Below are 27,132 nucleotides of genomic sequence, written 5' to 3'. Positions count from 1 at the left end.
ATTCTTATATCGTGAGATTGCAATAATGATTCTTGAGGACTTCTTTTTATGAACGTTGAATGTGTCACTCTTTACGATACTTTGGGTATATCTAATAACGTTTTATAAATATTTCACGGCCGATGATTATTGTTATTACGAATATTGATTAACTTTATCATCGACATTCACATTCAGACTCATACTACTTTATTGCCAACGTGTATATTCGTATTTAGATTTTATCAAATACGAATATACGCATATATGTACGTACATGCTTATATAAGTATAAACCGTGGAATTATCAACATCTTTACATATTCACGGTATATTTAAAAAATTGAAATAAATGACTTCTTTTTACGCTTCTTAATTTAAATAGAAGCAAGAAGCTTAGGATTAATTCGCAGAAATACGTATGACATTTACAAGACTTTTCGCTGATGTTTGAGTTATCATTACATTCTTATCGCTACGCGACGCGTTTGATTACGTCGATCTGGCAAGGTATTGCCGTAAGTCTTTTATCGGTGATATGATTTTTCGACAATCGATATTTTCGCGATGAAATATTATTTAAGTGTAGAAATACAGATGCATTCGCAGATGTGACGGACATTGTACCGACCAATTGCATTGTTATTTTCCCGGGAGAGCTTGTGTCTTTAGAGACTCGCGCGCGTCTAAATAGCGGATTCTTATTTTAACACGTGCACAGGGTGATCCACAAATACGGGCCGGTATATTTGGACGAAGGTTTTCTAGATTATACGCGGCATTTATTTTTTTCTTCGTATTTCATTTTTATGGGTCTCTTCTTTTGATATTTTATCTTCATCGAAAAATCCTTTAATCTTTGTCAGTTGCTTGACAATTTTAAAATTTTAATTGACATTCTAAAATTAAAATGACAAACATTATTTTTCTTTATTTGATACCTTTATTTATTATAATAATACAATATAAACCGATGTTTTTAAAAGAGCAGCATACGTTCATTACATTCGTGAAGCTACAGCATTCGTGTGTCATAATTTAACAGCGACGAAAATGTGTTTGACAGTGAAACGCAACGCTCGAAATACATATGTTGTATATATTACGAAGGCGAGTTGAATGACTTCTCGATTACTTTTTAAGATATGTAAATTATACAATACAAATTTGAAACACAAGTATAATCGTGCAACCAATTAAAGACAATCGATACTATCGGCTAAAGGTCAGCAATCACATTAATCAGTTATAATCTATTGATGGATTTATGATATAGGAAATCAATCACGAGTTGCTTCACGAGTTACGTTATCAACTTTTTGTCGGTAATTTTAGATTTACATTATCGAAATAAATTGATTTGTTTGTATGTCGTAAAAATTAATGCGATTAGAAATTATTATAGAGATGGAAATATTATTTTGACGATAAATTTGGCATTTTACATAAAAATATAAATAAAGCAATAAGTCACTAATTTATTCAAGCACACAATTTTTATGTTAATTTTATGTTAATCTTTTAATTTATTTACATTTATCACACCTATGGTTTTTTTAAATTTAAAGTTGGTTTTCGAACGAAATTTATATTAAACATTTTGATGGTATTTGCATTGCATAATATTTCTCATTTATGTTAAAATTTATGTACATAGAAATAGAAATAAGAGTTTTGCAAAATGATATTTTGATTCTAACTTATTTTTTTTTTTTTTTTTTTTTTATTTCAAGCGTCTCGGGTTATTTTCCACTTTATGATCAGGCCGCACGTGTTCTCTCATATCTTGGGCTCACGTGTGAAACAATGATAAAGACACCAACCGTCTCATATTCGCGATGACATAAGCTGATTGCATGAATGTCTAGGTCGAGGTATCACGTTAGAAATTATGTGTTTGGTGCACGATGTCTCGCGTTTGGAACTAGGTAATTAAAGGAAAGGCGCGCGCGTTGCATCGCATTAGAATTTTGCGTAAGAATAGTAACATGCGTCGCGAGTACCGCTATATTTAAGAGTCCGTCTCGGCCGAAAGAGCTCACGCAACATATGGTCCAATTATACACATACTAGTTTCATATGTAAATTTATGCATCTCTCGTCACGTTGACTCGTTTAAATATCAAAAGTGTTGATGTTTAGTTGATAATTAGAAATTAGAAATTGACAGCTTGACCGAGATGTGTTCAGTGTTATCTTAAAGACGATAATGACCTTAGCTGCTCTCGCATGAGAATAGTAAAGTTGATAAAAACAATCAAGAAGGATCAATTTTTTTTTAAATTTTCTTTTTAAGAATATTTAATATTAAAAAATAATATTTTTATCGAATATTTTTATGAACTTTATTGAAGAAAAATTGAAAGCGAGATTGTAAATTTAACTAAAGAAGTGGATCTATACAAAATGATCTTGCGGATTCTAAATATGACTGAATAACGTAGAGATGAATATATATAATTACGTAAAGCGCATATTTCATATGTTAATTCCAAAATGTTTTCTTCATGTTCCGCAATATTTACTTTCAGCGTGTTCTTCAAGAACAAAGGCCACTGCGAACGTTCCGCACAGAGTTCAACATATACGAAAGCACTACTAGCGAGGAACGTTACACATCTACTACTACACATTACACTCAGTCGCAGTAAGTATGACAGTTAAAAGTATAGCACAAAAAGCACTGAAAAGCTTATTTTCCAAATATGTAATATCTAAAGTATATTTAAAAAATAGATTAGCTCCTGCAAAGTGTTTCGGTTTACATCTCTCGATACGACTGTCACAGATATACCTCCGAGAGACATGAGTCCGTCGAGACGACTTTCTCGAGCGAAACCTCGAAGCGAACTTACAACACAGAGCAGGCTTATCGACCTAATGGCGAGACCACCAGCCCGGGGGTCGTCTCACCTATCGGCGTTGACGGTAGTCGCGAACTACTCAAGCGTTCGTATGAGAACGAGACGACTAGTGGCTCCAATAGAAGGCAACATCATCAGCAGCAAGATTTCTCATCCGTCGTGGACAGCGGCGGATTTAGTAGCGAGTTTAGGGATCTTAGGAGGGTACCGCGGGTCGACGACGGGGGTGTTACCGGCGCGGAGAACGTGATTGACGTTAGGGGTATCGTAGATCCGAGCAGCGGCGAGATCCTGACGGTGGGCGAGGCGATCCGGCTCAGGATCCTCGACGTTAGGAACGGTAGGATCGTGACGTCGAGCGACGGCAGGACAAGCGTGTCGATTGAGGAGGCTGCGCGCGATGGTATCATCGACGTCGCTCTGGCCAATCGGCTGTTAGGTCCATGCGGGGTGAAATCCGAAGAGGGCCGTCGGGTGTCCCTACTCGAGGCTATCCAGCGGGAGCTTTGCGAAGCCGAGCGGGCGGACATCGCGGACCGAGTTAAGGTAACGACAACAGGCGCCGATAGCGCCGTCGCGGCGGTTAGCGTTGTCGATGCGATGAAACGAGGCTTGTTGGATCCAGCCACGGGCGAGGTCGTCGCCGAGAACGGCGAGCGGATCTCGATCGAGGAGGCGTATTCGCGCGGCTATCTTACCAAGGTGGACGTGACTGTTAGGGTGAACCGTAACGCCGTCGCGCTATCGGATGCGATATCGCAGGGTCTCGTGGACGACCGGTCTGGCCGTATTGTTGATAGAATTACCGGTGAATCCTATTTGTTGGACGAAGCGATTGACAAAGGTATTGTCGATTCGAAGGTGAGAGAGATCGTGGACACGCGGAACGACACCAAGGTGACGGTGGCTGAAGCTGCGGAACGCGGTATAATAAACGCCAAGAGCGGCAGATACATGCACGGTTTATCGATGGAGAAACTGCCGTTTAAGGAGGCGCGTCGTCGACAATTGATTATTAAGCCAATGACACTCAAGGACTGTTGCGATTTAGAAATCATTGACGACAAGGGCAAGATTGTTAGTCCGGCTCATCGCAGCAAATTGACGATACTAGAGGCTATATCCCGAGGCGTTTTAGACTCGGAAAATGTCAAATCCGTAGTAGATACTCGAACGGGTGAAATGATCACACTTGCAGATGCCTTAACTAATGGTATAATCAAAGTCGAAGGTACGTATCGTGATATGCTAAAGGCCGAGGAGCTGCCTATCCCTCAGGCCGTTGAGAAGGGCTTGATTACGTCGGTGACACAAAAAACTATTTTTGATATCGATAGTTTCAAAGATCCGGTTTCCGATGAATACATCAGTTTGAATGCGGCCTTGCTGAAGGGCTTGATTAGTTCAAAATCTGGTGGTACTTTTACGGTTGATCTGAAAACTGGGAAGACCGTTTCGTTGAGCGAGGCGGAAGAACAAGGATACATTAGACCGGAAGTGCTAGAGATGTTGAATCGTGGCATCGGCATCATCGAGAACGGACGCGAAGTGAGCGTTTTAGAAGCTGTACTGCTCGGACTGCTCGATCCAAAGTCCGGTCAACTGCTGGATCCGCGTAGTAAGAGAATAGTTCCACTGGAAGAGGCAATCAAGCGTGGACTCATCACTCCCGATGGTGCCGCGTTACTCACCAGTATGCTGAACATTGCGGTTACTACTCAAACTGTGACGAAGACCATTAGGAAATATGTGACGACGCTGCACACTGGCGAGGTCGTTACGAGGGATTACAAGATAAGTTATGAAGAAGCATTGAACAACGGATTGATTGACGAAGATAGAAATGAGTTTAGAGACCCTGACTCGGGAGTGACGATGTCTATCGAAGATGCTATTGAACAAAGCTTGCTCAGTAGTGATGTTCGACGTATCGTGCACTCATCTCGAGAACACACTCCGGATTCAGCACACACGACTTTCGAAAGCACTCTAACGACAAGTATCGATGATATATCTAGAAGAAGCGAGTCACCGCCTAGAGCAGTTGGAACGGTTACTACTATCATTACCAAAGAGATAGCTCCACGAGCGTCTTCCACGCCGAGGAAAGAGACGTCTTCCGTTACAATGACGATCGCATCATCACCGACAACTGATTTTGTTTCTTCTGTGACAGATTCACTCGCGTCTAAGACTGGAAAAACAACGATATCATCCACGACAATTAATGAAGCAACCAAATCTCGAACATCCGAGATATCGGATACATCAGAAACAACTTTCATTGAGGAAACACATGTAGCAAGTCATACAGACGCTTCTAAATTACCATTATCTGATGAGAAAGAAGATATGGAAACAACAGTAATCACAACACCAACTACGAGTCATAAATCGGATATCGTGAAATTTATAGAGAACGAACGTTCTTTCACCGATAAACAAGTATTTGAATTACCCACGGATGGTTGGACACTCGCCGAGGCTATCGATAGAAAACTATTTGATCCTGCGACAGGTCTTTTTATAATTCCAGGCACCGACAGATTAGTTTCTTTTGAAGAATGCATTAAGTTACAAATCATCAATCCAAATTCTGGTTTCGTTATCGATCCCAACAACGGAAGAAAGGTATCTCTGGTACGAAGCTTAGAAAAAAATATTTTGGATTCCACAGGTCATTATAGTTATCCGCAAAAGATTTCCATGAGAGAAGCGATCGCGAATGGATTGATTATATTGGAAGGTGGATTGAGTGCCGACAGTGATAATGCTAATCAAAGACTTCTGCAGGTCACGAGGATTTCGGGTCAGCCTGACATAGTAGAGTTGACGCATGTTGGCGATCCTTCTCGGCAAACGGAAATAAAAATCAGCGATGAGGTCTCAATGCCAGATCCGGTACAGGTAACTCAGGGAGTAATTTACGATCCGGGAACAGCTTTAGTGATTTCTACGAAAACCGGCAAATCTGCGAATCTTCTGGTCGCGGTCTCCGAAGGAACGATACCACCTGCCGCTGTAATTATCAAGGATCCAATAACCGGTAAAGACATTAGTATGGCGGATGCTGTCAATCATGGTATTCTTGACATGAACACGCGCGAATATAAAATCGACGGTGGTAGGAAGATATCGCTGCTCGATGCGACAAAGTTTGGATTGGTGTCTGTTCTTGGTGCGCCTCTTGCGGCTACCGCGGCTGCTATAGAAGCGGTACAGAGAACAATGGTTAAAGATCCAGTAACTGGGAAGAAAATACCTAGAGAAGTTGCTATCGAACGTGGTATTATTTCAAAGGACGACAACGCAACTTCGCCGATTATTGAATCTGCAAGTAGTACACCTGATAGGGAAAGTGAAGAAGTTGTCGCACAAGTTACAGTACACAGTGAACCTGAAAAAGTTTACGTGTCAAAAGAAGATAGTAAGAATGCAGCATTTAACGATTCATCAACACTTATCGATGATATCCCGGATGGCGAGAGTTTGGGTACGAAAACCAGAGCGCGAGTAACGGTCGAACCGAGATATCAGGTTACAATTGGCAAAGCGAGAACAATATCGCAAAGTCCTGAGCGGGAGGCGAAGCCTATCGTTCTCCAAAAGATGCGGAAGAGGATAATAAAGGTCGAAGAGGCATTACAGAGCGGCCTTATCGATGTGGAAACGGCGGATACCTTCGCAAAGAAAATGTGCAACGAGAAAGGAGAGCCGATTACTCTTTCGGAGGCTATCCGCGACAATCGAATAAACGCTGACCAAGGACAAATTGTGGATCCTCAAAGAGGCGATGTGCTCACCATCAAGCAAGCCGTCGATCGCGGAATCTTGGATCCGGAAAACGCGCACATATTAGTTCCATTGGCGAAGAGCCTGTCCGTGCATAGCTTATATACGCAAGGTTTGCTAGATCCTTTAGAAGGTAAAATCGTTCATCCGGAAACCGGTGCGCATCTCACTCTCAACGAAGCTATAGTATGCGAAATAGTAGATCCTTTATCCAACGTGATGTTTACCGTTGACGGTCATACAGAAACATTGCAATCTGCTATCGCGAACGATACTATTGACGCAGATAGATCATTGGTGAAGACGCAAGGTGGTAGCTTGAATTTAGTCAAAGCGATAGAAAACAAAGTATTTGAGTTAAAAGATCCAATTGAATCTTCCGATATACCACCGGCGGGAATGACATTCCCTGTCGCGTTAAAACGTGGATTGATAGATACGAGTAAAAAACAAATTTGTCATCCAATTACTGGGGAACATCTACCACTGGAGGACGCTATAAAAGGAGATTTTATTATGGCATTACCTTATCCAATTGCTCCTGACAGTATAGAAATAACGAAAGCTCTGGAATCGGGATTGATCGATAGGGATAACGCTATATTTTTTCATCCTACTACGGGAACTCCTATTCCTATCGCTGAGGCTGTTGAATCTGGTTTACTCATCATCAAATCGCCGGTTAGTGGTGAGAACACGATAGCTGCTATCACTGAGACTGTTACGTCATATCACACTATTACGACCAAGACTGTTGAACTTTTGCCAGGTTACGCGCTGAAGAGCGCAATAGAGGTGCAAGATATCAACACTGGCAATATTATTACTATTGAGGAAGCTCGACAAAGAGGTATCATGAAAGACGAATCAGAATGCAAGGAGGAATTCACGACGAAAGATATTAAAATGTCCTTCGATCACGCAGTAGAAAAAGGACTTGTGGATATGAAGGAAGGTATTTATACTGATCCTTGCACCGGAACCACAATGCCTATCGTCAAGGCTGTCGAGGAAGGAATTCTCGATACTTCATCTAACAAGAGCGAATCAGTATCACCCAAAAAATCCAATGATAGTTTGACCGTCTTAGAAGCAATTGAGCAGATTTACGATGAAGAAACTGAAACGTTTAAAGATCCTGAGACAAATCAGTCTTACAATTTGAGGGAAGCAATGGAAGTGGGCCTAATCGAATCCGATTCTGTACTTTATAATGTGCAAACCAAAGAAACTATCACTACCAAAGAAGCACTCGAGAGAGGCCTACTTGATCCTGTCACTGGAAAAATGAAGACCGTACGGGATCAGAAAAATCGTCCGATCAGCATAGCAGAAGCTACGAAAATGGGTCTCCTGGCAGTCATCGCCGCACCGGTTCTAGCTGGAAAAGCAGTAGTCGATGCAATTTCAAGTCACAAGTCTAAAGAAACAAAGCAGAGTGTGCCCGTGATGGCGAAATCAATCTCACAAATTCAAGTTAGCCAGAGACTTCCTCATACTGATTCGCACCAGAATGAACCGCCCATCTCGCAAGAAAGTAAGAAATCAGACACGACGATGACACAAGAACATACGTCAGCACAGAGAAAGGAATCTTTGTACACGGAAGAGAGCGATATTGTAGAAATGGAAATAGAGGGCGATAGTAAATTGATGACAATTATAGATGAAGAAATGCCTAAGCAAGTTTCGATAATTATTACGAAAGAATTGACGCCTCAGGTTCTCGCGGAATTTGGAGTATTTGATCCGGTGAGAGAAAAGTTTTTGGATCCAGAGACAGGCACCGTCATTTCCTTCAACGATTTGGTCTTGAATCTGAAAGTTTTCGATTCTGATCGAGTGCTTGTCAAGGATCTGTCTTCCAAGACGGATTCGTATGTGAAATTGCGTGAGGCGATTAGCAGGCCTCTCATAGACCGAAATGTTGCTTACATGGTTGATCCGAAGACTGGTAAGAAGATACCGTTCTTCGAGGCGGTACGCTTGGGATGGATTAAAGAGGAATTAGAGGACGAAGAAAGAGAAACATTCACAGAATCGCAGCCTCTGAGTTTGCAGGAAGCTATCGATACTGGTATATGTAATCCTGTCACGGGGACGATTCAAGATCCAAAGTCAGGACAAGCATTGACTATGAACGAGGCTATCGAAATAGGGCTCATCGATTCTGAGTTGCTTAGTGTAAGAAATCCGATTACTGAAGAAATCATGCCGCTGTCCGAAGCGCTGGAAACCGAAGATCTTTGCAAAAATGTTGTTATCAATAGGGAAACGAAAACAGAAATTGACGTCGTCACATCTGCATTCTTGCGAGGCCTGATCGTGCCCACTACTCGCAAACCGATTTCGCTGGAAGCTGTTATCAGGAAAGGTCTCTATGATACCGAGACGGGTCAAATACAGGATCCATTTACTAAACAATCGATCGATATTGAAGAGGGTGTTCGAAGAGGTATTATCGACGCTTTTATCACCGAGATTGAGGATACGAAAGCCGGTTCGTCCGTTTCATTAGACGATGCATTGACAATGAACCTGATTCTCAACACAGGTCGTTTATGTGACACCAGAGCAGGAGAATTTTTATCATTAGACGTAGCGCTTAATAAAGGTTTAATTATTACAACGCCATTTGTGCTTTCATTGATCGATGCGATCGTTCAGGAGTACTATTCGCCAAAGACTGGCCTCGTTTTAAATTCCATGACAGGCGAAAATCTAACGCTGAAGAAGGCGTTAACTATCGGTTATGTAAACGGTTCCACGACAGTGATAAAAGACGATAGGAAAGACAAAGTTATTTCTCTTAACGAGGCCGAGGAATGTAAGTTAATAGATCTAGTAAGAGGAACATTGATGTATCCACATTCCATGACATTGGATATTGCTTTTGAAAAAGGATTTATTTTGAGTACTGTGAAACCGTGGACTTTGCAAGAAGCTTTAGCTCTTGAAGTTTACGATCCAAAGACTGGCAACTTTAACATTGACGGAAATAATTATACTTTAGAGGAGATGATTGAGAAAAATTTTATTAGCAAAGACAGTCCGTCAATTAAGGATCCAAGAAACAACGATATAATATCTCTGAATGACGCTATTAAACACGGCTTCATCAACATGAAAACTGGTACCGCCATTGATCCATACACTAGCGTGCCTCTTTCGTTAACCGACGCATTAGATCGCGGCCTTATCGTGCCAGCGAAACGTAAAATATCCTTACCGGACGCAGTTTTCAAAGGTTTATACGATCCAAAGACTGGACAATTTACAGTACCTGACACACAAGAGAAACTTCCTACCGATCGCGCGATTAAGATGGGCGTGATAGATACAACGACTGCGATCGTACGCGATCCGAATGGTGATGTGATGACGTTCAACAAGGCTATCGAGACCTCGGTAGTCGACCCCAAGTCTGGAACAGTTAGTCACGCCAGAGGACCGCCTATAGACTTCCAGGAAGCGTTGGAACGCGGTCTACTTCTTGAAACAAGAAGACCTATGACCTTTAGTGAAGCTATTTCGAAGGGTATTCTCGATGAGAAAACCAATAAATTCTTAGATCCGCAGACGGGAATTTATTTAACAATATTGGAAGCTATTCAAAAAAATTTGATAGATGCTGATTCAGTTACCGTTAAAGATACAAGATCTAGCACCTGGAAAACTATGGCGTTAATGGAAGCTATAAATTTAGGTTATGTGGATGGCACTAGCGGTTATCTCAAGGATCCTAGCAAAAGTAATAGGAACGTATCTTTAAGGGACGCCTTTGAATCCGGCCTCATCGTTGACAGCAGAGCTGCCGTGTCCCTTCAACGTACCATCCATCAAGGATTGTACGATGATAACACAGGCAAGATCACCGATCCCAGCACAGGAAGAAGCGTAACATTACACGAAGCAATGAGGAAGTGCATTATTAGTCCTACGTTGCCGTGTTATTGGGACAAACGTGGCGAACGGTTATTATCGTTGGCCGAGACGTGTCGCGCTGGCGTGATCGACAGACGCAGCGGTATGTTTAAGGAACCAGGCGCTAATGGTTCGGTCTCGTTGTCAGTCGCGTTACAACTCGGTCTTATCGTCGATATCGAGAGTATGGGTTTCAGTCTTTATGAAACGTTATTGATGAACATGTACGATGTCTCATCCGGCAAGTTTGTGCATCCGACCACCAATCGCAAGTTAACACTGGCCGAATCATGTCAAATGGATTTAATAAACCCATTGACGTCGATTGTCAAATGTACCCGGTCTAACACATATATTCCGTTAGCTGAGGCGATCTCCGCCAGCATCATCGATGATATTCGCGGGATGTATGTCATTCGTGAGTTAGATAAAGCGATTAATCTGCAAGAAGCGAGGAAGAAGGGCTTTATCGTCACGTCGAAGATGCCTCTATCTATCGAGGAGGCAGTTAAATGTCATCTTTATCGCGGAGATAGCGGCAAGTTTGTTGATCCTGTCGCTAATGAGTATCACGATCTGCTTCAAGCAATCAATTGTGGCCTCGTAGATCCGGATACTACTGCTCTGAAGGATGCTACGACTGGACAGATCAAATCATTGTTGGCAGGAATTGAAGATGGTACGGTCGATGTATCTCGAGGAAGAATATTGGATGCTAAGACGACACGCGCCTTCAATATTGATGTTGCTTTAGAAAGAGGTTTGTTGGTCACGATCGATAAATCTCTAGCACAACAGATGGCATATCGATCACCCTTAGAAGTTTCCAAAGCCGGACCTGGAGATAAAAGCGTCAGAGAGTGCACTCTAGAAGAAGCGATCAATTTCGAACTGATTGATCCGAACACGTCGGTTGTGAGAGATCCCAGAACCGGTCGGTTCGTGACGACGACGAGAGCCATAGCAGACGGTATCGTGGATCCATCCGTCAGAGGCATGATTGAACTGAACAACGGAGGCAAAAGAGAACCGCGTTTCGTGCGTTTTGGTGACGTCACTGTATTTGTTAGGGAACCTCTCGCTTTTGAAGAAGCGATCGAGAAGGAGTATCTGTCCCTGGAATCGGGCAAGTTCACGGATCCGATCTTGAACGAGCAATTAACTCTCAAGGAGGCGGTTAGCCTCGGTATCATAGACTCGGATTCAGCACTAATCAAAGACTCGCAGAAAAAGAAGTTGGTAAAATTGCCAGAAGCTTTCCGCAAGGGCATGATGGACGCGGAGAAGGGTAACGTGCTGGACACGGCCACGTCCAAATTGTACAGTTTGTCCAAGGCCCTGGAGACCGGCCTGTTGATCACCCCGAAAAACGGCATTTCATTTATCGAAGCGTTGCAGTTTGGTCTTTACAATCCGACGACAGGCGGTTTTCACGATCCGTTCGTTGTCACTTCGGTATTAGATCGCCGACGTTTCACATTGGCAGACGCGATCGAGTCGGGTTTGATCGATCCGTCCACCACTGTGATTAAAGATCCGTTTACGGGTAATATAGAGAGTTTGTTAGAAGCGGTGAATAGCGAGAAGGTAGATTCCGTGGGGGGCAGGTTAGTCGAGGACACGGACGGCAAGAGTATCGACTTCGTGAAGGCCTTGGAGCGGGGTTATATACTCGCCGCTGAAGCCAGGGTAAGTAGGCTCACACCAGCAGAATGTCTTTTACACACCCTCGCGTCTCCCGCATCGATTGAATCTATTTTTTTTTTTTATCCTTCGTTTTACTTTACTCACACTGTTTGGATTTCTACAATTTTTCACTCACCCGAGTTTTACGTTGTTATTTTCTGTTCCTATTCATCTCTAACAGCTTCCTAAGAGTTGGATGTGATTATCATTACATATATTGTCACACGAATCGACATTATATTTTTACTGTCATGCGGTTCTTTCCATCACATCTCATTCTTGCCTGAGACTTTAACATGAATCATATCATTATTGCGAGGAGAGACGCTTGCATTAGCGCATGATCTCGCATAGACCTTTAATAATTTACATTGATTACAATATCTTGACTCGCATGACATTTTTTCTTTTACATTTTTTGACCGACAATTAAAAAAAATTAATACGCGCATGAGCATTTAAACAAGAATCATTTTCACTCTAGTCTCTTGTCTCTTTTCTCCCCCCCCCCCCTCTATTTCACAGAGAAATCACCCCGTGCATCCTTTTATCGGAATGCTCGCTTTCATCAATCTCACATTATCAGTCTTCCTCATCACATAAATACTATACTCATACTTTCGTGCTTACCTCAATGTGGGTTCAGTAAAGGGTTGGCCTCTCATCATGAACAACACTAATCGGTCACCGCGTATATTCATTTGAAGGACTTGTTATTCATTATATAATCAGCAATTGGCAGGCCATCGAACGATCTCGCGCATCGCGCTATATGAACAATCTCCTTCACCAAGCAGAATACCATTAATCCCAAGCCAAGTTTGGTCGCATCAACAACGCTAATCTTTTTAATACATTATAAGTAGCATTAATATATAATTTTATCATTAATCTATAATTTTACCATTAATCTAATAATTTTGACTCTGACACTGTCTCTCTTATTTTATGATAAATACATTTATCCTTTATGTATGTAAAATATATGTGTAAATACGATATATTTTTTTGAAAAAATGCAGCAATTATATATTCGATAAATTGAATTATACATATTGGATCACTTCGATTCAGAAAAACTAATAATCTTCTTTAATTGTAAAAAAAAAGAAAACATCATTTGCTGAGCATACTAATGCGTATCGCAACATGCATGTATGGAATAAAAATTTGCGAATTGGCATTTTATTTCATTTTTCATTCAAAATTAACACTTATTTACAAGGAAAAAAGGGATTTAATTGAGAAAGGGTGCAATCGCTCACATATAATTATTTTTCGTTATTTGTCTTTTATTATGAAGTATTAGCTTTATTAAAATAGAAACGGCAAATGATTATGGCAAATAATAAAATAAAATGATTGAATAAGAAATACAATTAGATATATAATTGAGTATTTTCATAATATAATATCTAAAAGAAATAACAAATATTCCAATAAAAAATATAAAGCCACGAGTACTTAATTATCGATTGATATTATGTCGCCTTTATATCATTTTTAACGTAATTTAAATAATGTGAAATGCTTAACGGTAATTAAGATCAACATAATAATTATACATATCGCAGCAGCATTAATAATAATAATAATAATATTATTATTACGTAAAACTATAATTATCATGATTACATAAATATTATAATTACACAATTAAATATCAAAGATCTCCCTAATAAGTAGATTCTTATATAAAAAATAACGAATAAAGTTGATTTTATTTATCGTTTCGCAAAAAATTCATACGATTAACACATTCTAAAATAATATTAATAGATGTATAATATCTTGTTTCAGTTTTGTCAATTTAATTGTTAATATGCGTTTAATTGGTTAGTTTTTAATATCTATCTGTTCAGAGTTATGATATATAATTATTATACATTTAAATGTTTTTTCCTTTTTTTCAGGTATGATTATGTTTACTTATCACGAACCTATGTTTTCGCTAGCATGAGTTTTTAGCGGAAGTTTCTCCACGTTGTACATTACTGTATCATACATTTATACGCATTATATTACGCAGTACCATCACGTTACTCCGTCATTGTGCGTTTTAATTTATTTGCTTGTTGGAACCTGTTTTATATTACGTGACTCTTCATACTGTTATCGTTTATGCTTCAAACTGCATATGAAAAAAGACCGATACGTAAGATATGCAGTTCTTGCAGATAAATTAAAGCTACCATTTAATACTGTATTTTACCTGTACGTTAAAAAGTGTGCCTGTGTTTGCATGCGTGAGATATGTCGTAAGCTTACCTACGTTTCTCTTAATCTTTAATTAATATGAGTTATCGTCATTGGTAAGATGATGATAATTTTTATGATTTATCTTAATGTTTTTTCTAGCGTACATTAGATATCAAAGAAATGGCGAATTGCATGTAGATTGAAATTAATGATTTTCTTTTCGACTTTATTTTAGCAAGCAGTGGAGGAAAAATATAAGCTCTGCGACGAAAGCTTATCTAAGCTTTTACAATGGATCTCCGAAGTTGAGGACAAGCTGGCGGATCAAGATGCCGTGAAGGAAGATGTAGAAGGGTTGAGAAGGCAGATAATTATCATGAAAGTAAGTAGAATTGAATTTCTAACGATCAAGCATATGTAATGTTTATTTGAAGAATTACTTAAATACTATAATATGATGGAATATAATATTATTCGCAGGATATTAAAGAGGATCTTGAATCGCACAGTCGGCCCGTATCATCGTGTCTAGATCAGATTCGACAGGTCGTCTTGACTGGCAGCAACGTGTTGTCCAGCGATGAAGTGTCCACGTTGGAGAAGAACGGTCGGTCTCTGAAAACCCGATTTGACAAAGCGTTAGAGCGTGCTGATAAATTAGTGAAACGACTCACTGGTGCCAGAGATGAATTGACAAAGTTCAAGTTTGTATCGCTCTATAATGCAATATCGATTAATCGAGTCTTTTCTAAATTTAATTGATCTATTCTTTCACAGGAATGAGCTCACGACTTTCACAATTTGGTTGGATAAAACTAGATGTATTCTCGAGGATAAAGAACGTTCCCTGTCCGATCTGAACAAGCTAAGCAGTAGCACGGATACGACTCGCGATTTCATTAGCGATGTCATTGCTCATCAAGCAGATCTGAGATTCATCACAATGGCGGCACAAAAATTCGTCGATGAGAGTAAAGAATATCTTCAAGTTCTCAACGATTTCAGGACCAGCTTGCCGCAAAGATTGCCACACAAGGAGCCCACAGCTAGCCAAGACTCGCCAGTACGAGCTGAAGTATCCACCGCGACAGCTCAATACAAAGATCTATTGTCCCGAGCAAATCTTCTGGCGGATAGATTATCGGGCGTCGGCGGCAAACAGAGAGATTATCACGATTCTCTGGATAAAGCTAGAACGTGGCTGCGAGAAGTCGAACCGAAAGTACATAGAGTTATCTCTGAACCTGTCGCTGCCGAACCAAAACAAGTAGAGGACCAACTAAGCAAAGCGAAGGCATTGAACAACGAATTCCTCGCTAATGAGCGTTTAGTTGATAATGCTAAACACAGCGTTGAGGCTCTGTTGAATTCTCTGGAAGGTCAGTTGACGATGAAGGAGGCTAACGATCTCGAAGAACCGGTGAAAACGTTAGAGGATAAATATAGACAGCTCAGTAACGCTCTGGCTGAGAAATGTCAAGAGCTCGATACGGCACTAGTGAGAAGCCAAGGAGTGCAAGATGCATTGGATAGTTTGGTTGCATGGCTAAACAACATTGAAAGTCAATTTAAGTACGTATAAATACGTTATCATTCCTGAATTTTATCAATCAATATTAGTTTAATTTATTCTTATATATTCCACGTTAAATTGTATTGCACAGGTCGCTTCAACGTCCGGCAAGTTTGCAGAAGGAACGTTTGGAAGAGCAGCAGAGGGAACAGCGATTACTTCAGGCAGACCTAGACAGCCACCGTTTGAGCGTAGAAACTATCACGAGAAACGCTCAGGATCTTCTTTTGAATTCTAGCAACGCTCGCATCGCTAAACGTATCGAGAGCAAGTTGAAAGATGTACAAAGCAGATTTGAAAAATTGATGGACAAATCTTTGAGGCGCGGTGAATTTTTAGATGAAATAGCCCAAGCTCTGAACGAGTTTCTCGCGGACGTATCCAAGTTTGAGAATTGGTACGCGCACATGATGGAAGTTCTCGATTCGAGAGATCTAGGCAAGCTCGATATGTCGGAATACGAGGCCAAGATGGCTCGATTGATAGACATGCGGGAAGATCAACGCGGAAACTTTGAAGATCTCATACGTAACGGAAAGAATTTGATCTCCAAGAAGGATATAACCGAGGCTGGCGCGATTAGAGATAAGATCAAGGCGCTCGAGTCGCAATGGAAGGAATTGAACAATTTGCTTGATGAGAAGCAACGATTGTGCAAATCGCGGGCGGAACAACATACGGCATATGAGAAACTGCGAGATCAAGTACTCGAATGGCTCACCCGTACGGAGAACAAAGTACAAGGACTCGAACCGGTTGCCATTGATTTGGATAAACTGAAGCTGCAACAGGAGGAGTTAAAACCCATACAAAAAGAATATCGTGACTACGGCAATACCGTTGATAAAATCAACGATCTCGGTATCGCGTATGACAGCTTGATGAAGGAACGCGGCGAAAGTCCGACTCGTCGACGTGGCAGTACTAGCCCAACAAAGAGACCAGGTATTATCATTTGTGTTTAGTAAGATTATTCTACTTTTTCGATAGTATAGATAGCGACTTTTCGATAGCATGACCGTTATTATTCTTATAAATGGTATATGTTGGATCCTTTGCGAGCCAATTGATACCGGCAGTTTGTGCAATTTTTATCAGTTATAGCAATTTTAGCTTATATCTTTTACATTGCATCTTTTTCAGCACATGCGCATTGCCATTTTCGTTACGTTTGATCATTTTTTTCTGTCATTTTTTTTGTAGTACTGCGAATGTCACAAGACGGTCGCTCACCGTCACCTACTAAATCCTACGCGGTTCAAAGTCCGGTCTCTCCAGGTGGTAGCAGCGGATTCAGTAGTCGCCGTTCGAGTCAGGATGGTTTCCATTTGGAAGAATTATCGCCGGTTCAACAGCAGCTTTCGGAAATTAATCACAGATACGGATTACTTGGCGTCAGACTGTCAGATCGCCAAACGGAATTGGATAATATTAAGGAAGAAGTGAAAAAACATTTGGATCATTTGAAAATACTCTCTCAATTTTTGGACAAGGTAAATATTTTTAAAAATAACGTTATATATTTTTTTAATCACATAGTCTGCACGCAATAATATATAAAAATATTTTTAACAGATTCAGCGACAGTTGCCTAAAGAAAGTATGCCTGCCACTAAAGACGATGCGGACAAAACAATCAAGCAGATAAAGATTCTCGTCGAAGAGATGTATGAGAAACAGTCTCTACTAGACAGCACTCGAACGCAAGTGCGTGATTTAGTTAGACGTAAAAAAGGAGCAGACGGCGTGGATAGATTGCATGATGAGATGGAAGATGTTGTTAGCCGATGGAGATCAATCTCGGACAAATGCAAGGATAGAATTAAATTCTTGGAAGACATTAAAGATTTCTACGACACGTATGAGAGTCTCGATTCTTGGCTCGGCGCTAAAGAACGTATGCTGAGCGCTTTAGGACCCATTTCGGCGGATCCTCGTATGGCCGCGAGCCAAATGCAGCAAGTACAAGTCTTGCGAGAAGAATTTAGAACTCAACAACCGCAATCGGATCATCTGGCACAAGTCGGAGAAAGTATTCTCATCACGATATCCATAGATTCTCCGGACGGACAGAAGATAAACGCGAGACTGCAGAGCATTCGACAGAGATGGGCGGATCAAATGAGAAGATTGGACGAAAGAGCCCAGAGTTTAGGAGACGCCGCTGATACCAGTCGCGAATTCGACGCCAGTCTTAACCGACTGCGGAATGCCCTGCAAGGAATTTCAGACAACTTGGATGAGTTGACTCTCGAAAAAGATCCCGAAGAACAGCTTCGTAAAATCGAAAACCTAGAGAGGCAATTGGAAGGTCAGAGACCGTTATTAGCGGATGTAGAGATGGCTGGTGCGCAATTGTGCGAAGTTCTAAGTGATCCAGCATCGAAATCCGAAATTCAAGGAAAGCTCGCCACAGTTGGAAAGATGTACAACAACTTACAGAAAAAATTAGATCACAGGAAAGCTGAAATCGAAGGTAATCTCCGAGATGGAAGACAATTCGAAGCTTCCTGTAGTAGAACTCTCGGTTGGCTCGCGGATGAACTTGGCAACATGTCTGAAAAATTATTGGTATCTGCCGACAGAGAAATTTTGCAGCAACAACTTGATCATCATGAAGTATGTATAAGAAATATTTGTGAAATTTTTTATATTTTTTTTCCAATTTATATACATTTCATATTTTTTTGCTCTACTTTTTGTTGTTATTAAAATAAAATAAAAATATTACTCTTTTAGCCCGTCTATCGAAATGTGATGGGCAAAGAACATGAAGTCATAATGCTGCTGAACAAGGGACGCGATATACTTGCAAGATCTCAGAAAGTTGAAAACCGCTCTCTCCAGCGCGACTTGGATAAGATGCAGTCGCAGTGGGATCGTTTGAAGAAGGATACCGTCGAAAGACACACTAGATTGCAGACTTGCGCAGAACATTGCAAAAAATATTATAAAGCCCAAGACGTATTTCTTCCATGGCTTCGACAGGCCGAAGACAAATTGGATAGTTTAATTCCCACTTCCTTCAGGCGAAAGGACATTGAAAAGCAGTTGAAGGAATTATCATCGTTTAGAAACGAAGTGTGGAAACACTCTGGAGAATTTGAGAATAACAAAATGCTTGGCGAGACATTTGTCAGTGCTTGCGACATTGATAAACAAAATGTAAAGAATGAACTTGGTGCTATGAAAACCAGATGGGATAAATTAAATAATGGTACAATTATTATTTGATTATTATTATAGTTCATTATGATTTTGAATATGTTCTAGTATTATAATTTAATTTTTTCTTTTTTGCAGACTTACTATCTAGGACACAGTCTTTGGAAGATACTGCACGTCATCTAATGGACTTTAATGAGAATTTGCGCGATTTGCAGCATAGTTTGCAACGTTGTGAAGATAAGTTAGCTTCGCATGATGCTCTTGGTGGAGCAGCTAAGGATCCGAAACTTCTCGATAGAATAAAGGTAATTTGACAGTTGTATTTTTGTAAAACGGAAAAAGAGATAGGCGTGGTTAATGCAAAACATTATATATATATATATATATATATACTAATTATATATAACTATATGTAATTTCCATAGAACTTACGAGAGGAGACAACAAACTTGAAGAAACCTTTACAATGCGTGAGACAACAGGCCAATGATCTCGTGAATAAAGCTGGCGAACAAGGCGTTGATGCGACACATTTACAAGATGAAATTGATAATGTTACCGATCGTATCAATGATTTGCAAGCGAAATTGGACGACAGGTGCAACGAGCTGCAAAGCGCAGCGACGGCGGTCGCGCAATTCAATGATCAAGCGAAATCGATCAGTCAACATCTGTCAGCTCTCGAGAAAGATCTAGATTCTATGAAGGCACCCGGTAGGGAAATTAAGATTGTACGAGGCCAATTGGAAGACACTGCCAAAGTTATCAACAGAATTAATAAACTTTACGAAGAAATCAGCGATCTACAGAATCTTGGCGAACGGCTGGTTGATTACGGTTTTGCTGCCGATGCTGTAGCAACCAGAGATCAAGTCGACGGATTTAAGCGACAAATTGGCAAACTGGATGAGCGTGCGCGTACTAGAGAAGATGAGCTCACTTCCACTTTGAACAAATTACAAGAATTCTATCAATTGCACGCGAACGTTCTAGAAGGTATCAGTGATGCGAACGAACAAGTCAGAAAGTTTAAGCCTGTTGGATCCGAAGTGGACTCGATTAAAGCTCAACAGGAGGACTTCCGGGCTCTTAAAGCCAATAAGATCGAGCCATTGGCGCATGCTGTTGAAGAGTGTAACGCGCTCGGTCAAAATCTAATACAAACTGCAGGTCGAGATGTCAATACCAGCAATGTCGAGAAGGATGTCGACAAGATGAATGAAAGATGGAATGATCTAAAAGACAGGGTAAGCATTTTAATCTGTATTTAAATCTGTGTCTATATTTATGTAAAAATTAACCGAAATAGTTTTATTATTTAATTTATATAATTACCATTTTTTTCAGCTAAACGAACGCGATCGCAAATTAGATGTTGGATTACTGCAATCGGGCAAATTCCAAGAAGCTTTAGACGGTCTAGAAAAATGGTTAACCGATACGGAAGAGATGGTTTCGAATCAGAAACCACCATCTTCAGATTATAAGGTCGTGAAAGCGCAGCTGCAGGAGCAGAAATTCCTACGAAAGATGCTGCTGGACCGTCAAAATTCCATGTCATCTCTCTACAACATGGGACGAGAGGTAGCTGCTGATGCTGATTCGAAGGAGCGCAAAGCCATCGAGAAACAATTGAACAATCTAATAGGCAGATTCGATAATCTGACAGAAAGCGCCGCGGATAGAATGGACGCCCTCGAGCAAGCTATGGTGGTGGCGAAACGATTCCAAGATAAATTGGTACCGCTTGCCATTTGGTTAGACAAGACGGAAAAGAAAGTGAAAGATATGGAATTGGTTCCTACCGACGAGGAAAAGATACAACAACGTATCAGTGAGCACGACATACTTCATGAAGACATTATATCCAAGACACCTGATTTCAGTGAACTCACGGAGATAGCCAGTCAATTAATGTCGCTCGTGGGCGAAGACGAAGCTAGTACATTAGCTGATAAACTTCAGGAAGCGGCAGATAGATATGCCGCTCTTGTTGAACGATCCGAGGCTCTCGGCAGTTTACTGCAACGTTCGAGACAAGGCTTGCGTCATCTAGTGCTTACGTATCAAGCTCTACAAGCATGGATGGAGGACATGGAGAAACGGTTGTTAAAATATCGCATTTTGGCCGTACACACGGAAAAACTTATGCAACAAATGGAAGATCTCGCAGATCTCACGGAAGAGATTTCGACGCGACAAACGGAGGTCGACAGCACCGTGGATTCCGGTCTGGAGTTGATGAAACATATCTCGAGCGATGAGGCGCTTCAACTGAAAGACAAGTTGGACTCCTTGCAACGACGATTTAACGATCTCGTTACGCGTGGCTCGGATCTTTTGAAACACGCTCAAGAGTCCTTACCGCTGGTGCAACAATTCCATGATAATCACACTCGATTGATGGATTGGATGCAGGGCGCGGAATCCGCTTTGCAGTCGGCTGAACCTCGTGAGGAGGAAATTATCCGACTCGAGATGGAAATATCGGAGTACAGACCCGTCTTAGACAAGATCAATGCAGTGGGTCCGCAACTATGTCAAATGTCACCAGGAGAGGGTGCCGCGACTATCGAAGGTCTTGTAACGAGGGACAACAGACGATTTGATGCGATCGCTGAACAAATTCAGAGGAGAGCAGAGAGAATTCAGTTGAGCAAGCAGCGGTCGTTGGAAGTAATTGGCGACATCGACGATCTGCTTGACTGGTTCAGAGAAGTAGATAATCAACTCCGAGAGGCCGAGCCACCTAGCAGCGAGCCTGAGATTATTAGAGTACAACTGAAAGAACACAAGGCACTTAATGACGACATATCCAGTCAAAAAGGCAGAGTTCGAGATGTCATATCGATGGCGAAAAAGGTAATACGTGAGAATGCTCAACATGAAGATACATCTACGATCAGAGACAAGATGGAGGATTTACGAGAAACAATGGAGATTGTATCGAGCCTATCGTCAGACAGATTGGGAGCTTTGGAGCAAGCTTTACCGCTAGCCGAGCATCTTCGCGACACCCATGCTGGTCTAGTCAGCTGGCTCGAAGAGGCTGAACAACAAGTCGCCATGTTACCTATGCCCGCTTTGCGACCTGATTTGATAGCGGCGCAGCAGGACAAGAACGAGCTGCTTCTGCAGAGCATCAACGAGCATAAACCTTTGGTAGAGAAACTCAACAAGACTGGTGAAGCTCTCATTAAATTGTGCAATGAAGAGGAGGGCTTGAAGGTACAAGACATTCTAGAAAACGATAATGCTCGTTACGCGGCATTGAGAGCCGAGCTGAGAGGCCGGCAACAGGCACTGGAACAGGCGTTGCAAGAATCCTCACAGTTTTCCGATAAATTAGAGGGTATGCTACGCGCGCTGTCTTCCACCGCCGATCAAGTGAACGGCGCTGAACCTATTAGCGCTCATCCAACTCGTCTGCGCGATCAGATGGAGGAGAACGCGGCTTTGGCAGACGATCTCGCTCAGCGATCCGAAGCTTACGCAGCTGTCAAGAAAGCGGCGGATGATGTGATTAGTAAGGCCGGCAACAGGGCCGATCCAGCAGTGAAGGACATCAAACGTAAATTGGATAAACTCAATAAATTATGGGCCGATGTGCAGAAAGCTACGACCGATCGCGGTCATACCTTGGACGACACTCTGGCCGTCGCCGAAAAGTTTTGGGCCGAGCTGAATGGAGTTATGGCCACTCTGAGAGAACTGCAAGATGCACTGGCTGGTCAGGCACCACCGGCAGCTCAACCGGCCGCCATCGAACAGCAGCAAGTGGCGTTGCAGGAAATTAGGCAAGAGATCGACCAGACCAAGCCAGACGTTGAGCAAGTCAGAGCATCGGGACACGAGTTGATGGGCTTGTGCGGAGAGCCAGATAAACCTGAAGTACGAAAGCACATCGAAGATTTAGATCAGGCTTGGGACAATGTCACCGCTCTGTATGCCAGGCGTGAAGAGAATCTGATCGACGCCATGGAGAAGGCGATGGAGTTCCATGAGACGCTACAAAATCTTTTGGTGTTTTTGAAAGAGGCCGAGGTCAGATTCGAAAACATGGGCCCGCTCGGCAGTGACATCGGCGAGGTGAAGGAACAAATTAAGCAACTGGCCAATTTCAAAGCTCAGGTGGATCCGCACATGGTGAAGGTCGAGGCGTTGAACAGGTGACAATTAGTTTTCAAATAAAGATTATATTTAAACCGATTAATGACGTTACAAAGAGTTCAGTGCGCAGCATTGTCCCCTTTGTGCAACTCCCGTTCGAGAATTATTTGCGACGAGACCTTCAAAAAATAAACGTAAATTCTAATCCCGATTTTTGTTTTTCTCTGCGCCGGTTCCCGAACACAGGAGTCTGACAAGGCAAGTCAATCTCTCTTTGTGTTGTCGCTGGTAGTTAGAGCATGGCTTCATGTTGTTCTCAACGTGTTTACTTTCCGTTTAGTTTAATACTCTTGCAGCCCCTTAACACAATTTATGTCACACATTTAATCGAATCCTTCCTTTATTTATGTTATTCCAAGGTAAATTACTCAGCCGCATGTAGCAGGTGGATCGAGTGATCAATCACACGACAATTCGTAGATGTGATAATACAATTTATATTTTTGACAGAAATAATGTGGAAGCCGGATTGATTAATGTTGCAGTTGATATTAATTCCCTCGGTAGTTAAACTCATTGAAATTTTTATACCCGTCCTCGCTGTAGATAGATAATGTGGTGTTCAATGTTGTGCGGTTTGAGTGTATACAGCAACATATATTACACATGTTGCCGCATATACAGGATGAAGCAGTAACTTTGTCCTGGAATATTTCCGCATTTTTAGAGATATAAAAATATTATTCATATTAATTACAAGATATTAAAATAATATAAGAGATATAAAATATTATTATATAATTATAGAAAGTTGTATAGCATCAAGAAAGCTATAATATCCTAGTAATAATTTTTTTTGTAGACGAAAGCACTTCCGAGATTTAAAGATCTTTTTTAACTGGAAATACTATAATTTTTTTATATAACTCATTTCCTTGTAAGATTCTGCGCAAAAAGTATAAGGGTATAATGATAAAAAAATTGAATAGTTTACGAAATATTTTATATTTTAACTTTACATAATTTTACAATGAAATATCTCAAAATATTTATCTTTTGATTATCTTGCCTCAATATTTTTATGTATAGAATAATGAGAATCAATTAGCCTAAAAAAAAACACAGTTTTCAAGAAAAAAATATGAATTTGAAAAGAGCAACTATATTATTACATATTTGTTTCTTTATGCTAATTGATTTCTTTCATTATTCTGTGCATAAAAGTATTAAGACATGCTAATCTAAAAATGAATATTTTACGAGATATTTCATAGTTTATGTAAAATTGTAAAATTATGTCAAATTAAAATATAAAATATCTCGTAAACTATTCAATTTTTGGTTATTATTTATATTCTTATAATTTTTTACATAGAATATTACGAGAAATCGATTTATATTAAAAAAAAAAAATTAAAAATTGATTTCATTTAAAAAATTAGATTGACCTTCAAATCTCCGAAGAGTCTCCCCCTACAGAAAAATTATTACTAGTATATTATAGCTTTCTTAATGCTATACAATTTTCGTATTTACAATATTTTCATATCTCTGTATAAATAGTGGAAGTATTCTAAGTGAATAGAGTTACTGCTCCATTTTGTATCAAGAAATATATAGCGACATATTTTCTAACATTGTTGTCTTTTTTAGGCAAGCGGCCGAATTAACAGAAAGAACCTCTTCTGAACAAGCTGCAGCCATCAAGGAACCGCTCGGTGACGTAAACAGGCGGTGGGACGGATTATTGAGAGGCTTGGTGGAGAGGCAACGACTACTGGAGAACGCATTATTGCGACTCGGTCAATTCCAGCATGCTTTGGACGAGTTGTTGGTATGGATCGAAAAAACCGATACAACCTTGGATAGTCTCAAGCCAGTAGCGGGCGACCCGCAAGTAATCGAGGTTGAGTTGGCCAAGCTGAAAGTCTTAGTGAACGATATACAGGCTCATCAAACCAGCGTTGACACTCTGAATGACGCTGGACGTCAATTGATCGAGGATGGCAAAGGTACCGCGGAAGCGTCCACTACAGCTGACAAATTAGGCACATTGAACCGCCGTTGGCGAGATCTACTGCAACGCGCCGCTGATCGTCAACGAGAATTGGAGGACGCTTTACGAGAGGCGCAATCCTTTACCGCCGAGATACAGGACCTGTTATCCTGGCTGAGCGACGTTGATAGCATGATAGTAGCCTCCAAGCCCGTTGGTGGATTGCCCGAGACGGCATCCGAACAACTAGAACGTTTCATGGAAGTGTACAACGAGCTGGAGCAAAACCGTCCGAAAGTTGAGACGGTGTTGCAACAAGGACAGGAGTACCTAAAGAAAGCAGATACAACCAGTGCTGGTAGCTTGAATCACAATCTTCGAACATTGAAACAGAAATGGGATAACGTTCTTGCGCGCGCTAGCGATAAGAAGATAAAATTGGAAATCGCTCTGAAGGAAGCCACCGAGTTCCACGACGCGTTACAGGCCTTCGTCGATTGGTTGACCAACGCTGAAAAGATTCTGACAAATCTCAAACCCGTCTCGAGGGTCATGGAGACCATACTTCAACAAATCGAGGAACACAAAGCGTTCCAAAAAGACGTTGGCGTTCATCGCGAGACCATGTTGAATCTCGATAAAAAGGGTACTCATCTCAAATACTTTTCTCAAAAACAGGACGTGATTCTTATAAGAAACTTGCTCGTCAGCGTGCAACACAGATGGGAGCGTGTGGTCTCCAAATCGGCCGAGAGAACGAGGGCCTTGGATCATGGTTACAAGGAAGCTAGAGAATTCCACGACAGCTGGTCAAACTTGATGTATTGGTTGGATGACACCGAGAAAACATTAGATGAAGTTGCCGCTGACGGACTTGGTGGTAACGATCCGGATAAGATTAAATCGCGCCTCAACAGACACCGTGAAATACAAAAGGCGCTGAGTGCTAAGCAAAGCACGTACGATACCACTATGAAGAATGGTAAAACATTGAAAGATAAAGCACCGAAAACCGATGAGCCTGCTTTGAGGGAACTTTTGAACGAGTTGAAAAACAAGTGGATTACGGTCTGCAATAAAAGCGTGGATCGTCAGAGGAAATTGGAAGAGGCCTTGCTATTCTCTGGACAGTTTAAGGATGCGATTCAAGCACTGCTGGATTGGCTGAACAAGACAGAAAAATACTTGGCCAACACCGGACCGTTGCACGGCGATTTAGATACGGTGACCAATCTAATGGAGCAGCACAAGACTTTTGAGAGAGACCTGGAATCTCGTGCCTCGCAAATGGAGTCTGTTATCAAAACTGGTCGCGAGCTAGAATCTAAGGCTTCCATTGAAGACGCGTCGATGATCCGATCGCAGCTGTCCGAATTGAATAGTCTCTGGGACAGAGTGACTAGTCTCTCGTCGAAGAAGTCTTTGCAGTTAGAGGAAGCTCTCAGAGAGGCTGAACGACTACACAAAGCTGTGCATGTGTTGTTGGAATGGTTGAGCGACGCGGAAATGAAATTGCGATTCGCCGGACCGTTGCCGGAAGATGAGCAAGAGAGCAGGAACCAGCTGATGGAACACCAGAGATTCCTCCGCGAGTTACAGTCTAAAGAAATTGAAAAGGACCACACGTTAGAATTGGCGCATATTATTCTCGGAAAAGCTCATCCCGATGGTGCCGCCGTTATCAAACACTGGATCACGATTATTCAATCCAGATGGGAAGAAGTGGCGACATGGGCCTATCAAAGAAATCAAAGACTGGAGAACCACATGCAGGGACTACAAGTTCGTACTATGCCCTCTATTTTGTACACTCATAATATTTTATTCTGTGTAAGAAAATT

At 41.2% G+C, this 27,132-nt stretch overlaps 1 protein-coding gene across 25 annotated transcripts in view; it reads left to right on the top strand.

The window, feature by feature from the left end:
• Shot (dystonin-like protein short stop) overlaps window positions 1-27,132 on the top strand; it is a 109,494-nt gene that overhangs the window by 68,250 nt on the left and 14,112 nt on the right. For 13 of the 25 annotated variants that reach the window (XM_072900355.1, XM_072900354.1, XM_072900357.1 and 10 more), the window contains 14 exons: window positions 2,511-2,626; window positions 2,768-12,248; window positions 14,680-14,826; window positions 14,925-15,148; window positions 15,222-16,016; window positions 16,109-16,962; window positions 17,221-17,510; window positions 17,593-18,636; window positions 18,757-19,234; window positions 19,321-19,490; window positions 19,611-20,432; window positions 20,533-23,354; window positions 23,542-23,553; window positions 24,949-27,073. In XM_072900355.1, the coding sequence (XP_072756456.1) occupies window positions 2,511-2,626; window positions 2,768-12,248; window positions 14,680-14,826; window positions 14,925-15,148; window positions 15,222-16,016; window positions 16,109-16,962; window positions 17,221-17,510; window positions 17,593-18,636; window positions 18,757-19,234; window positions 19,321-19,490; window positions 19,611-20,432; window positions 20,533-23,354; window positions 23,542-23,553; window positions 24,949-27,073 (19,380 nt within the window). The remainder of the gene's footprint in view (window positions 1-2,510; window positions 2,627-2,767; window positions 12,249-14,679; window positions 14,827-14,924; window positions 15,149-15,221; window positions 16,017-16,108; window positions 16,963-17,220; window positions 17,511-17,592; window positions 18,637-18,756; window positions 19,235-19,320; window positions 19,491-19,610; window positions 20,433-20,532; window positions 23,355-23,541; window positions 23,554-24,948; window positions 27,074-27,132) is intronic. The other 12 variants (XM_072900369.1, XM_072900370.1, XM_072900368.1 and 9 more) reach the window with 4 other exon arrangements.

Source organism: Anoplolepis gracilipes, chromosome 10 (genome assembly GCF_047496725.1).
Source record: "Anoplolepis gracilipes chromosome 10, ASM4749672v1, whole genome shotgun sequence".
Taxonomy (NCBI): Eukaryota; Metazoa; Arthropoda; class Insecta; order Hymenoptera; family Formicidae; genus Anoplolepis; species Anoplolepis gracilipes.
Note: the sequence above shows the minus strand (reverse complement) of the source record. Positions and strands in the feature narration are given on the sequence as shown.